This window comes from Amphiura filiformis, chromosome 12 (genome assembly GCF_039555335.1).
Source record: "Amphiura filiformis chromosome 12, Afil_fr2py, whole genome shotgun sequence".
Taxonomy (NCBI): domain Eukaryota; kingdom Metazoa; phylum Echinodermata; class Ophiuroidea; order Amphilepidida; family Amphiuridae; genus Amphiura; species Amphiura filiformis.
Genome location: NC_092639.1, coordinates 63,433,921 through 63,449,770, shown reverse-complemented (window position 1 = coordinate 63,449,770; position 15,850 = coordinate 63,433,921). Strand labels below are relative to the sequence as shown.

General features: G+C 38.3%; 1 protein-coding gene across 1 annotated transcript; it reads right to left on the bottom strand.

Annotated features, from left to right (window-relative positions):
- Positions 1-627: 627 nt before the first annotated feature.
- LOC140167008 (uncharacterized) lies at positions 628-15,842 on the bottom strand. Its single transcript, XM_072190487.1, has 8 exons — positions 15,827-15,842; positions 15,528-15,729; positions 14,475-14,636; positions 14,162-14,217; positions 13,302-13,394; positions 9,805-12,414; positions 5,158-5,241; positions 628-3,509 (listed from the first exon to the last, which is right to left on the bottom strand). The coding sequence occupies exons 1-8, from the start codon at positions 15,839-15,841 to the stop codon at positions 3,270-3,272; spliced, it is 3,462 nt and encodes a 1,153-aa protein (XP_072046588.1). The 5' UTR covers position 15,842; the 3' UTR covers positions 628-3,269.
- Between the last annotated feature and the right edge of the window lie 8 nt (positions 15,843-15,850).

Below are 15,850 nucleotides of genomic sequence, written 5' to 3'. Positions count from 1 at the left end.
TGCAAAACCCATGTACTTTATTCTTATGTACTTAAGGGATCTAAAATGAGCGTTTATTGCGTTTCGACAGTATTTTTGTGGGACATGAGAGCACCTCAGACCTATCGAATTGCATTCTGAATACGAAGCATGTCTTTCTGATATCAAATAATTTTCATTTTTGAAAATCACAATATAATACAAATTTTATGACAAATTATAAAAATTTGATATTTTCAAATTTTTGATATATAACAGTTCTCGAAGTAAATTATCTAAATCTAATGATATATTCTTAAAGTGTATGTAGCAGGGAGGAAAAAGCCGACGGTCAATTGAAAATTTTGACCTTTCATATTGAAGATATGGATTTTTTCCCAAAAAGACCTAATTTTTTTGGTGTTTTGGGAAAAAATCCATATCTTCAATACGAAAGGTCAAAATTTTCAATTGATCTTTAACTTTTCATCCCACCTACATACACTTTAAGTATAAATCATCAGATTTATAAAGTTTACTTCAAGTACTGTTAAATATCAAAAATATCAATTTTAATGATTTGCCATAAAATGTGTATTAAATTGCGAATTTCAAAAATCAAAATTATTTGATATCAGAATGACATTTTCGTATTCACAATGCAATTCGATATGTCTGATGTGCTCTAATGTCCCAAAATAAATACTGTCCAAACGTTCATACCCCTTCCCTTATCTGATTCATCTGATTTCACAACTATGTGGTCAAAAAATGGTTTCTCTGAAAACCAGTAACATGTGTTTTTGGAGGGTTAGGCCTATATTACACCTACCCCTTCGAGTTTTTTTGCCTCACCGGTGAGTAATAAAATCCCCGTCTGTAGAAAGGTATTTACATTAAAATTGAAAAAAAAAAAATATTTCGCTAGCAATTTTAATTTTTGGTGATTTTGATGAAAAGGATCTCAAATTATTTGTCTTGTTGCAAGAAAAAGAATAGTTTTAAATGTTTAAGGTGCTTTTTTATCCAGGTAACACAACAATTGTCGAAGTTAAGGTTTGCAACTATTTTAAACTGTTGTGATTTGGTAGTTCACAGCATCTTGCGAATGGTAGTGAGCTTTGGCAAAATTTGCATTGATCATTTCATAGAGATTGTGTAGAAGAATTCAAATATCACATAATAGGCCTATACTTTTGTAGGCCCTATGGTTCTTGAGTTATGTTGTCAAAAGGGCTGAGCAACACTTTTGTAAAACGTACATAACTCATTAACAACAATAAATCATGCAAGTTTTCAAAGAATATGATTTGTAGAATGAGCTTTTGCAAAACAACCGTTTTGCAAAACATCCGTTGTTATTTTTCAATAATATATTGATTTTGATAATGAAAATCGATTTTTATTGGCTGCTTCGACCAACAATACATCGTGTGCGCTTAAATTGACTCAATGCAACTCAATGGGCATAGTCCTATTTTGATGTGTTACCAAGGTAACTAATATTCTACATAGCGCAAACTATTCTTTTTCTGGGAAAGACAAATAATTTGAGACCATTTTCAACAAAATCGGAGCATTTTTGTATTTTTGTCCCCTGTTGAGCCAAAATTAAACCTATGACGTCACAAATTTACATTTTTTGCGCATAACTCCAAAACCGGTTAAAGTGTACTTTTTGAGTCCTTATGACTGGTGGAACACATTGGTTATGTTTTTAACTAAGTCCGAGCAATTTTGAACTTGTCGCCTGTGTTAAAGTTCAACAACCTTTTCCCACCAAATACACTCAGTCTGTTGAAATGCCTACTAGACTACACCAGGCACAAAAATAAATTCGTCAGTTATAGTCATCCTTGCTGTTAACAACCTGATAATTTTGGATTATTCTGAAATATACATTTTGTTAATTGGACTTTGCTTTCCCATTTGACACCCTGTTCGTGAACATCAAACAAGAATTGACCAAAATCAAAAGTTGCAATTTCAATTATTTTCAATGCGAACGCACCGTTGTATTGCACACAAGCACCACGGGCCAATCAATAAAGCACACAGTGTAACAGGCACAATCGAATCCTTAAAATTGATACTGCAAAGATCTTCGTTTAGTTTCAAGCTAATAAGTTATCTCTCAATGTCAATAAATCAAATTTTATGATTTTCACAGACAAAATTGGTGTCATCTTAGATGAGTGCTTAACTTGGAATCCACATACAATTTCTGTCGCTAATCTCGTGTCCAATTTTTCTTTAATTCTCAAACATACTTTAAATGTCAACATTTTGTTCTCCTTGTATACAACTTTAGTTTTGCCTCACATTCAATATTGTAATGTAATTTGGGCAGACCGTAACTATTGTAATTTGGATTCCATCCATATCAAACAAAAGATAACTTCTCTACCAAACTTAAAACTCTTACCGTTTATGATATTCATATGTTTCAAAAAGCCGTCTTTATGTAAAAGTATCATAATAAATTATTTTGCACAAACTATATATTTTGTATAAGTTAATGACGTCTATAGTAATATATTGTCTGTTTATATTGATTGATCGATAAATATTTATTTTAGGGACATCTAGTCCATCGAGAAAGCCCCTATGATTGCGTTAATAGCATGACTATCCTCGCGGTCAGGTGTTCTTGTGCTATCTTGAGCTATAAGGAAACTGGGCTAGGCGAAGTTATGTATGGCATAGTGAGGGGTGCTGGTATACATTCACGATCAGAGACGGACTTATACACCCTTGAAGTAACTGTTACAAAATACTGACGTCAATGTCCCGAGGAAGCTAACTGGACTAGGGCACGCAACATGTGGATGCTAAACAGTGCTAAACCAAACAGCAAACTCTTGATCAAAGTGGCCAGGAGATACTCTTATACATGCCCATACTAATGTACCGTATGGTTCCTTGTTCTGGTCTCGTCGTTGTGCTACAACACTCAAATCCAGTACAGGACTATAATATTCCGAAGTGTTTTTGTTCTGAAGGGCGTTGTTTCCAAAGGTTTTTTTTTTGCTCCAAAGGTACTTAAATTCGAAGGGTTATTGAACGGTGATTTCTACGAAAACTTGCTTATTATTCCGAGGGTAATTTTCTGACAATAAACAGTGTGCCTTTCTTCTGAAAGGTTTCACCCAAAGAGTCATTATATTATTTCAAAAGGTAAATATTTATCGGAACATCGTCCTTTCAGAGCAAATTTCCCCATGTATTTTTCGCAAAATCGCTCATTCGCCTTTCGGAAAAAAGATCCTCATTTATTCTTTTGTACCAATGACCCTCAACATATTTTTGGATTAATGCTCCTTCTTTAAAAAAAAAAACCCTTTCAACAACAATAAAATAAATAATCTTTCGAAAAAAACCCTTTTCGGAGTAGGGACCAAAATTGTTAAACAAACATTTCGGAAAATCGCCCAACGCCGGTAATTAACGGGTATGGTTATGAAGCAGCACATCAGGCGGCAGCATAAAGTGCAAAGCGCTTCTTGGCAATCTTCATTTGCTCTTCTCTCCTCTTCTCTTCTATATGCGAGCTGTTATTGAATAAAAATAAAATTAGTACATTAGTTTTCCTTCATAAATTCTTGATTAAGCCCTTTTTTAATGAATAAGACTACAATTTAAGCGCAGTTGAAGCATTGCACATTCATATACACATCACCCTACCACCAATAACATCGCCAAAGTTGTAATTTATGATCACAACAACTTTCATATCTTCAGTCTGATCTTGCTGTTTTTGCCAATATTCATTCAACTCCACTATGGCATTTCTAGCAAAATTTTGGCAACAATTACATATTCTTGAGCTTCATTTCAGCTACTTTGATTATTGAACTAAACAAAAGATACAAAACATTTAAAATATATGCATTATGACAACCGTGTGCTCGTCAAAGCCTTTTCCACACAGTTAAGCCGGGTGGAAAATAAAGAATAACTATAATTAGCGTCAAATTCAGCTTTATTTGGCAATATCAAGCATATAAACACAGAAAAAACTATCCCCTCCCATAATGAATGACCATTATTCCAAAACAAGTTATCATACGCCAAATTTGTAAAAAGCACTGGAAGCAGAATTTATGTCTGCGCATTTTGACACCACGTAATATGGATGTCGTAGCGTACATTAAAATGGAAGTAGTTGCGGCAAAATCTTATTGCCTTGTATGCAGTGTCCAGGGAAAGAAAGGTGTTCGGCTCTGACTGGATTGTTATTGGGTTTTTTTTCGTGAATTTGGAGGAGGTCAAAACATGTGATAATCATACACAATTATTATTATTCACATCAATGATCAATGTTTACTTAATCCCATATTGCAATATAAATATAGAGGTCAGTATTTTCTGTAACCAACAATGTCACAAGAAGTGCAAGACCAAGAGTTATACCGTAAACGTTCGCCTAATGGCGCTGAGCATCCGCTCCGTTGACATAACTGGAATTTTAGACACAAACTGAAAGTGCCCTAAAAAAATCCGACCAGCAAAAAAGGCACATACCCTTAATTCTTGTCGGGATTTTTAGAGGAGGGAGCTCTCTATTTGTACATGAAACTTACCCCAAGGCAAAGAAGCCCAGGAGCGCCATTAGGCGAACGTTTACGGTATATGTTGGTATCAGGAAATTTTGAATCTAACTTTACCAATGAAAGGCCATTTAGGATCTTACTGGTCAGAAAAAATATTAAATTCTTCATGTTTAAATCAGGTGGCATAATGCGTAGAAATAAATTCTGATTCGAATGCATATCCCAGAATGCATATCGGCATACAATAAACCGCTTTGGAATAATGGTCATTCATTAAGAGGGATACTTGCGTTTTTATGTGTCAAGATAGATCAACTGTAACCTGTCCTTTTTAAAATCTACAGAAATTATACTGAATAACTACCAACTACTGAAATTACCAGGCGGCGAGTGGCATGGAGAGAGCTGGCAAAACCGCTCGGCCGTATGGGTATGGCATTTTCCATATACTCGGTTAGTTTTGTGGGGTTCATTATCGAACCCCAACGGCTCTAGCTTGTATTTATATTATTTATTAACATAGGCCTATTTGTTTGTGATATTTTAAGCGTTTTAAAATTTCAAAATAATCCCATTCAATTACACGGTTGACGATGGAAATTTACTGAATTTAGAGAATGCACGGCGCATACCATCTGGAAATTACCTCAATGATGTCTGGATCTGCTCCTGCGTCTAATAACAATCTGAACACTGTTTCATATCGTTTATGGCTGACCTCATCGAAATGCTGTCACAAAAATGTAAATGCATTTATATTGTGTTCATTATAGTTTTTACTTTTTAAAACAAGTAAAATAAAAAAGGGAAATTATCTCCCCCTATGTTTCATGACCTTCTGAAATTTAAGGGCTGGGGTAAGGGCAAACTTACAGTACTGGTAACTAGAGAGAGAAAGCGACGAGGAATACCAAATCACAGCGCCACGTAATGACCGGGTCACCAAGTACAAATGTGCATTTATTTTGGAAGGTTCATGTTTGTTTTAAATTTTGGGGCGTTTTTTTCCGAAATTTGATATTTTGGTGATATTTTCAAGAAAGCGACTTGCCAAAGACAAATCTTTTTGCACATACTTTGTTATTGCATACTTTGTTATCATCGAGCCCTCCAATTCTATCCGGAATCTGGGAATCATATTTGATCCTACCATGTCTATGCGTGACCACAATACCACCCTCGCAAAGTCAATTTTCATCTTCGTAACCTTTACCGCATCCGTAAATTCATTGACGAGGATACCTGTCACCATGCTGTTCGTTCTCTCATACTGTCCCGACTTGATTATGGCAATGCAATCATCTATGGTATCACACAAGTGAAAGGAATAGACTGCAGAAGCTGCAAAATCGTGCTGTGCGTTAGATTTTCACTGTCCCTCGCTCAACTGGTACCTCCAACCTTCTCATTCAATTGCATTGGCTTCCAATTCAGGACCGAATTCTTTTAAACTTCTGCTTCATGTTTTCAGGTGCTCTCAGCTCCGTGCCCCTAATTATCTTTGTGAGCTTCTTTCAGCCTATGCTCCCGGAAGAGAATTGAGATCTTCTTCCGATGGGTAGCTTTCAAGCACAGTATGGGCATGATATAATTCGTTCAAATTATTTATTCAAAACATTGTCCATGGACCATGATAATATTGTTTTCAATGATGAGAATAGAACTTATATGAGGCATTTTCTAGAATACATCAACTTGTATCTTATTGTTAGAAAAGGCTTAAAACCAAACTATTAGTCCCTGATTCATATTTAATCCTCATTTAGGCCTGGGAAATAGATTATCTGTGTAAAATGAGCAGGATCCGACTTTTTATGACGATTTGGCTCAACTTTCAAAATGTGTTACATTTTAGAAACACCAAGCTATTTGTTAGGTGGTGTAAGCTGTGTAGGCTATAGGGTGATCTAGTCGGCATTTTTCTGCTGGACTCCGTATCTACAATGGATGTCTTCATCTGACCTTCGACTTGCAGAAAGGGTAAGTTTTGAAGAACTGAGTCGCTCTGGAGTCAAGAAATAGACGTTTTCCCGGAGCCTGTTTGTACAGAAAGTCAATGGGGGCTATTTACTGGTGTGTACCATGAAAAGACTCAAACTTCAATATTGCTTAAATGTCTTGATCATTCACTTGCTTAATTTGAGTGGTGTCCTCGAACGTAATGGCTTTCCACACTTTTCAATGACATCACTTGAGAGCACATCAGATATATTTATAGTTGAAGAGGTAGAGTCACCCACTCTCATATCTGAGAAGTTAAGCATGCAGTTAGCAAACTCAAAACTGGCAAATCACCCGGTCTTGACGCAGTACTTGCCGAGCTAACAGGACGGTAAGGACGGTATCGACAAGAAGCTTCACACCAGTATATGGACAAGTTGTGAGTTGTGATGCTATTCAAGTCTGGGGACCCCAAGCAATGTGCCAACTACAGGATCATCGCACTCACCAGCCATACCAGCAAAGTGCTCTCGATGATCATCATGCATCGCCTGAAAGCAAAACTGGAGCAAGTATTACCAGAAGAACAAGATGCTTACAGGAAAGGCCGTGGAACCAGAGACATGTTGGTATGCCTTCAGATACTGATGGCGAAGATACTTGGAATCGATGATAAAGTCTTCGTCATTTCCATTGATTATTCAATGGCGTTTGATTCAGTCAGCCACGTTAAGCTATTTGCTGTAATAAAAGAAATGGGCTTTCCAGTACACCTTGTGTTTCTGATACAATCCTTCTAGGTCATGCGTCTCAAGTTGGGTACCCCGATAGGTTGGGGTTGTGACATTTTACGTGAGAAAATCAAATGTTCTGTTTCATTTGTTTAAGAAGATGACTAGATTTACAACTTATTATGGGCTTCTAATTTGATAGCAAATTACGGTCTATACACTGTTGCTAACCTCTTTTATGATTAATTAAGCTAATTAGGTCCTTGGTTTGAGGAGGTGTGGACACGGAGGTGTAGACACCGAGCCATTATGGAAAGAGTCCAGCACAGTTTGATGACATGCTTGATTTTCCTTTTTTGTTGATTTACAAACTGAAATCCATGATTATTTAGTACCAAGAAATTAAATAATCAAGTAGTTTGCGTAATTTCAATTAATAAATTTGACCAACCAGCTGGTTTATGTGTCACTTCATGTCTTTTTCCATAGACTTCTATGTAAAACAGTTGATTTCAGATTTGCATGTAATAAGTCCGAAAGTGTCAAATGAAGGGATAATTTGTACTCTTTTTGGGTTGTAATAATTATGTGTGACTTAAACCAGTTGACTTTGACTTCCTCATATTGTAAAAATGCCCCTGAAAAGAAAAAGGCAATTTAAAACTATGCAACATGTTCATTAAAAAGTTAATTGGTACACCCTGTATTATTTTCTCGCACACCCTGAATATTGATTTCAAGTTAAAGTCATTGTAATCTGTGTTCTTTATGCTTTCCAGTAATTGTAATACCTGTAATTGGTACATAAAAAGTTATAACCATTTATAACAAAACTGACGTTTTCACCTATGAAAATAGCATGTCACGAAAGAGGGTCCCAACTTATGACACATGGCCTGTATGTAAATCAGAAAGGAAAGATCAGATGTGGAATGGTGAAAATACAAATGAGTTTAGCATGACCAAAGGTGTGAGACAGTAGACAGTGCTGCATTGCGTCACCATATATTTTCGTGACATACACAGAGAAAGCGATGAGAGATGCTGATGTGGATACTAATGGCATCAAAGTAGGAGGCATACCAATCTCAAACTTCCGATATACAGACGACACCGCACTCCTTGAAACATCATTCTTAGTCAGTGGGAGTGGTCTAGTTCGTAGACACATTTCTGATTGGACAATCGCATGATTTTGGGTGCCGTCTATCAGGCCGTAGACGACCCCACGTGATCATGCGTCTTGATAATCCGTAACACGCGTGTAGAGGTGCGCGTATGTATCGCGCTGGATGCGTAGACTAGTGCGGAATACGCGAACGCGCTAGCAATACGCGCAACAGAATACGTAAAGTTGTAAACAAGTTTAGTTCATTTTATAATGAGGGGAGTTTTTATGACGGTAACTTAGTTTTTGCTTTAAAAAAATTGTTTACAGTTATTAAAATAATATTTAACTGACTAAGAATGAGAATAAACGATAGGAATTTTTATTTTGCCTATCCTCTACCTATGATAGACGACAGGCAGGTCCAATATTTTTATCGTAGTGGATACCGGCTGCGCCGGCATCCACTACTCAAAATATTGGACCTGCCTGTCGTCTATCACATGAAGAGGATAGGCAAAATAAAAATTCTATCGTTTATTCTCTAAAAGAAGAATGATTGAACTTCGCGATCTATGGAATGATCAAAACCTTGCAACAGAACTGAAAATGAAACTGGTCAAGATATTGGTATGGAGTGTACTCCTTTATGGCTTGGAGGGCTGGACCATGACTAAAACAGATGAAAACCGGGTCCTTGCTGCTGAAATGTGGTTCTGTAGACGAATATAAGCATCAGTTGGAAGGAGAAAAGAACAAACAGAAGCATCCTTAAGGAACTTGGTGTGAAAAGACAGCTGCTTGGAGACTTGGTATAAAGAAAGTTAACCTACTTTGGTCACATCCTCAGAGGAAGTGCCAGTATACTAACACTCCAAGTAATGGAAGGAAAAGTTGAAGGGAAAAGGAAGAGAGGACGACAGGAGAAACAATGGTTTGACAACATCAAAGAATGGACAGGAATGCATCTAGTGCAAGCCAAGCGTCTAGCTCAGAACAGAACAGAACAGCTTGGAAGAAGGAGATATGGAAATGAAGCCAATCGTCAGTAGTGACGGCGGCTGAAAAAATAGACTACTCTAAACCATCTTCGGGTGGAATCCCGAATAAAATTCAACAACATGTCTTTAAGGAGGTACTACACCCCTGGCCAATTTTGTGCCTATTTTTGCCATTTTCTCAAAAATAACACATTGGTGACAAGTAAGATATGTATATTATAGGGGTCAATGACTACAACTTCTGTACTGAAACTCAAAGCAAGTAGTTATTGATTTATTGATTAAATATTGGTTTCCCTCATTTTTGACTGTAACTCCACAACTGTTGTCTGTGTTGAAATATAATCTCCAGTCCAGTAGTTGTAGTCCTTGCCCCTATAATATACATGTCTTACTTGTCCCCAATACGCTATGATTTTTGAGAAAAAGGCAAAAATAGGCACACAATTGGGCAGGAGTGTAGTACCCCCTTAACAATCAATTCAAATATAAACAAAACAAAGCTTCTTTACCTTACTATAAACGGCTAAATGAAGTGGTGTATGTTGACGTGTCATTGTCTGAGCATTGACATTTGCTCCAGCATCAAGCAATATCTTGCATACGTGATCGTGACCATACTGTGCTGCTTCATGCAATGCTGTTTTCTTATCTCTCTTTACACCTGCCTCTTCGTTGACATTAGCATCTGCTGACAGCAAAATCCGACAAATGGCATCGTGACCGCTCTGTGCAGCTATCATTAGTGGAGTTATTTCCTGGTTTTGGCGTGTTCTTGCATTTACCTCAGCTCCAGCACGAAGTAAGACTTTGCAGACATTAACGTGATCATTTTGTGCAGCTTGATGTAAGGCCATCCTTTCATCTTTTACTATACCAGCCTTTTCATTAACAATAGCGCCTGCTTCAAGTAGAATCCGACACACGGCATCATGGCCATTTTGAGCAGCTATCAAAAGAGGTCCTATTCCATCTCTACTTCGAGTCGCATTGAACGTTGCTCCAGCATCAAGTAATATCCTGCAGATTTCGTCGCGGCCATCCTGTGCAGCTACATATAATGGTGTTTTTGAACCCATTTCTACACCGGCTCGTGTATTAACAATAGCACCTGCTTTAAGTAAACTTTGGCACACGATACCGTGACCTTCTTGGGAAGCTAGCATAAGTAGAGTTACCTCCTGGCCCGATCGTGTCTTTGCGTTGATATTAGCTCCAGCATCAAGCAATATCTTGCAAACGTTATCGTGGCTATTTTGTGCCGCTTTATGTAAGGCCATTTTCTCATCCTTTTCAATGCCAGCTTTTTCATTAACAGTAGCTCCTGCATCAATTAGAATCCGACACACGGCATCATGGCCATTTTGAGCAGCTATCCATAGAGGGGTAATTTCATGTCTTCGTCGAGTCTTCGCATTGATCTCTGCTCCAGCATCCAGCAATATCCTGCAGACACCATCACGACCATCGTGTGCAGCTAGATGTAACGGTGTTATTGAATCCATCGCTACACCTGCTCGTGCGTTAACTGTAGCACCTGCTTTAATTAAACTCTGGCACACGATACCGTGACCATGCTGGGAAGCTGTCATAAGTGGAGTTACTTCATGACCCGCTCGTGTTTTGGCGTTGACATTAGCTCCAGCATCAAGCAATATCTTGCAGACGTTATCGTGGCCATTCTGTGCCGCTTTATGCAAGGCCATTTTCTCCTCCATTTCTATACCAGCGTTTTCATTAACAATAGCTCCTGCATCAAGTAGAATCCGACACACGGTATCATGGCCCTTTTGAGCAGCTATCCATAATGGGGTTATTCCATGTCTTAGTCGAGTCTTGGCATTGATCTTTGCTCCAGCATCCAGTAATATTCTGCAGACATCATCGTGGCCATCCTGTGAAGCTAGATGTAATGGTGTTATTGAATCCATCTCTAAACCTGCTCGTGCGTTAACTGTAGCACCTGCTTTAAGTAAACTCTGGCACACGATACCATGACCATGCTGGGAAGTTGTCATAAGTGGAGTTACTTCTTGGCCCGATCGTGTTTTGGTGTTTACATTAGCTCCAGCATCAATTAGCAGCTTGCAGAAGTTATCGTGACCATACTTTGCGGCTTGATGCAATGCTGTTCTTTGACTCATCTCCACACCTACTTTCGAATTATCATCAGCCCCTGCTACAAGTAAGATATGACCCACGGTATCGTGACCATTCTGGGCAGCTAACCAGAGTGGGGTTACCTCGTGGCCCTTTCGTGATTTTGCGTTGACTTTAGCTCCAGCATCAAGCAACTTCTTGCAGATGGTATCACTGCCTGCCTGTGCAGCTTTATGTAATGGTGTTGTCTCATCCATCTGTACACCTGCTCGCACGTTAACCTTAGCTCCGGCAGCAAGTAATATCTTACAGACAGTATCGTGCCTATTTTGCGCGGCTTTCCACAATGGTGTTATTTCGAATCCATGTATAGATTTTCTATTGGCATCGGCTCCAGCATTAAGCAGCAACTCGCAGACGTCACCATGACCATTCTCTGCTGCTTGATGTAAAGGGGTAGTTCCATTCATCTCTGTACCTGACATTACGTTAACAACAGCTCTAGCGTCAACGTCGGCACCTGCTCTAAGTAGCACCTGGCACACAGTACCATGACCGTACCGAGCAGCAAGCCATAGTGGCGTAACTGCATGTCTCTCTTTAGTTATAACATTGACCTCAGCTCCAGCATCAAGTAGCACCTTGCAGACATTATCATGACCATTCATCGCAGCTTCATGTAATGGAGTTGTCTCATAAGCTTCTTCCAGACCTGCTCTAGCGTCAACGATGGCACCTGCCTGAAGTAGCACCAGAGACACAGTACCATGGCCGTTCTGAGCAGCAAGCCATAGTGGCGTAACTTCATGTCCCTGTTTGGTTATTGCATTGACCTCAGCTCCATCGTCAAGTAGCACCTTGCAAACCTTATCATGACCACTCATCGCAGCTTGGTGTAATGGCGTTCTTTCATCAAGTTCAGTACCTGCTCTTCTGTTACCATTAGCACCTGCTCCAAGTAGTAATTGACAGACAGCTGAATGGCCATTCGAAGAGGCTTCATGTAGAGGAGTAAAACCGAACTGGACAAATCAGAAACAATCAAAAACGGATGAAAAAAATATGCACGGATTACCTTTTGTTAATAAATTGATGAATGTTTTCAGTCATCCAGTTGTAGTATATGAAGTTTGGAATTAAATCAAAATACTGGACTTACTATTTTTTAGCAAAGCTACGTTGCGTGTGATACCATCACACTTCATCAGGCAACTGACCCGCTGGACTGGTCATGTGACAGACGGCTAGGGATCGTCTTGATGGCTCTGTCCCATGCGTGAGATAGGTTGTATCGTAGGCCTCCCCTTTTATTGAGTGATGGTGATTCTACTCTCTCCCAAATAGCCTCTTTGATGCCTCGGCGGTGCCACTGTTCCTCCCTGTCTAAAATGGTTGCATCCTCAATGTTTATGGAATGACCACTTTCTTTAAGATGTAAATAAACAGCGGAGTTTTGGGCTTCGTTGGTGCTCGGCCGCCTATGTTGGTTTACTCTGGATTTAGAGGCTATTTGGGAGAGAGTAGAATCACCATCACTTATTATGTATTATTGTAGTTAATCTATATAATGAAAGCAGCTGAAAGCTAAATAGCTAATTCAATGTCAGTGTATATGTCTCAAAACGCTCCTAGGTAGTCTCAGGTTTCACTTTTCACTGAACATAATCTTGTAATAACGTGGGTGCAGTGGTGACGCCAGGAATGGTTTTTTTGGGGGGGGCATGGGGAGGGCAAAATCAATACATTTTGCGCAAAATTGATGCAAAATGTGAACATTTTCGTAATGTTGGGTTTTTACTGGGGAAACGGGGGGAAAGAGTTCTGACTGGGGGCATGTGTCCCCTCTTGTGGCGCCGCCACTATATTGAGGTATATATTGAAGATTTAAAATACATATCGTTTTATTTACCATGTGGGAGCAATTGACATCTATGCCCTCGTCTAATAAGGACTTGCAAGTGTCGTAACCACCGACAGAAGCAGCAAAACAAAGATCGCGTATCTGTCATTTGAGAAATACAAAATATTAAAAATAAAATAAAACATATTAACTTTTGTATTTTAAAGACAGAATCATTAGGTTACAAAAAATGTAACATTTCACAGCCATTTTCAATAAGACGGTCTACATTAAAATTCTTAATTGAATGCCTCCGGTGAAGGTCACTTCAAAGACACTTCATTATTGAAATTAGACACCCTTGCCTAACACCCGGTCCCCGCACTCCGTGCATCCGCGGGTATTCATGCTTGTCGGTGAACTTTAAAAACATACCCTTTTGCATCTCATTTCGCGAAGTGTTTAGGGGAAAAACATCCCTTTTTTTAGCGATTTCGCGAATTATTTGCCCTTCGACAATACCCCTATTTTCGCTAAAACGCGAACTATATTTCTAATATACCCTTTTCTGACAGAAACGCGTAGTCTGCTCGATGAAAATACCTTTTTTTTCAATTTCGCGAACACGTGGTTTGAAAAAACACCCCTTTTTTGTGTGTTTCGCGAATCGCGTTTCTTCATCTAAAAACACCCCTTATTTCGCGAAATTTTCGATGAGCATGAATACCCGCGGATGCACGGAGTGCGGGGACCGGGGCCTAACAACATTAGAAGTAGTAACACCGTTTCTAACTTGGGTCGAAGGACGATTCGATTGATAACATGATATTTTAGAAAACCAAGAGAGATACTCGGTAGTGTCATATTTCAGATTGTCGTAAGATAACGAAAAACTATTGAATAGTCTACAGAGAGCGTAAAGAATGTACCTGTACATCACGTGATCGCAATATATCATCTTTGTCGTCACCTCGCAAATCTGTTTCTATAATGAAAAAAAAAAGTTTTCTTACAATATAAAATATTACAATATATTGGAATTTTAATTATAACTGAATATTAACTGAATAAAAATATATAATAGTGTCTACAAATCTAGCAGAACTGGTATAACAAAGTTAGCATCTCCTGAAATTAACGGACTATATTCTTTTCTGTAGACGAAATTTATAAAATACTTTAAAAAAAGATACATATTGTTTTATAGGATTTATAACGCATGAAAAGAGTATAAATACTTACGACGTTTCTGTTGTGCAGCCCGTATCGTTTCCAATATATCAGATTTGTCAATACAGTTTGATATATCAACGTTCAGTCTTGCGGCGATACCCTTTAGTTTTATGGCCATACTATCCGAAATTCTGTTTACTCCGGCGACTTCTCCTGGCACCTGGTGATGTTCTGCAAAAATGTTAGGGAGTAGTTTAATAAGAATCTGTTGACACTCCTAATTATTTTTGACTCATCTGGTACCTCATTGGTTCTACATAGATGTTATGGCTGCCTTCGCAAACCAGTCAGCGTATCGGTCTTTGAGACTTTGACGACGGAAACGCAAATTTTGTCGGGAAAGGATAATATAAGGTGCAATTATACCGATTCATACGTATTAACAATTTACGACTTACACACCTTGTTTATGACCTACATTGTTTCAGAGGATTGTCTCAAACAGGGTGTTTAATTTTACGTTCTAAAACATTTTCATGTTTGCAGGGTATACAAGGCAAAATATTGTCAGCAATATTTACTGTAAATTAAAATGTTTTTGACACTTATTTAAACTCTATATTTACTATGTAGCACATTCTAAACACTGCTATGTGTTTACCACAGCTGAGCACAAAGATTTAAATCCTAAACACTATTATTTTGTTTATCCAAATAAAGACGAATGAATACTGAAACTAATTTGCATATTGGCTAATATTGAATGAAGCATCTACCTGAAAACAGATACCTTATCTGTTCTGAAAACGACACCTGAAAATGTACCTGCTTAACACATAATATTACATAAAACGAGTCGATTAATTGAGTCATCGTCAATACACACTCGTGCTCCAGGCGCATTGGGGCTCGGGTCATGTTGAGAGGATGGTGGTTTTAGCTTTGAGTATTTAGAAGCGGATTTTAAAGAGAACTGAGGGGTCCCAGTAGATATATGTATTGCTTCGTTACCCATATACGGACTCGAGGCTGTGGGAAAGACTACATTGCGGATATGGGCAATTCTTGTGCGTTTGATTTACAAATTTTCCTTATCACGAAACAGATAAAAATATGATGTACCAGCTTTTGTAGCTCCTTGAGCCGCAGCTTTCATACGTCTTCTTTCGTTCATCTGCGATGTTGTTTTTTGTTTTATTAAGGAAGACGCAGCATTAATTTTGTCAGATAATACCACTGGTGTAGAGGAACATTGAACGGGAGTTGTGTCTGTCTCATCCAATGTAGAGGGAGATACGGTGTGCGCAGATAAGGCACCATTTTCCTTAAAAAAAGAAAAGGAGAGAGTAAAATATCAAAAACAGTGATTTCATTTTCATTCAAAATTGTGGTCAATGTAATGAATTTAAAACGAATCTTACCTCTGTTGCAAGCATATCTATCCC

Coding starts and splice junctions, on each gene's coding strand:
- LOC140167008 (XM_072190487.1), bottom strand. Junction 13,395..14,161: donor TGCGATCACGTGATGTACAG/GTACATTCTTTA, acceptor CTCAAATGACAG/ATACGCGATCTTTGTTTTGC. Junction 5,242..9,804: donor ATTTAGCCGTTTATAGTAAG/GTAAAGAAGCTT, acceptor TTTTTGTGACAG/CATTTCGATGAGGTCAGCCA.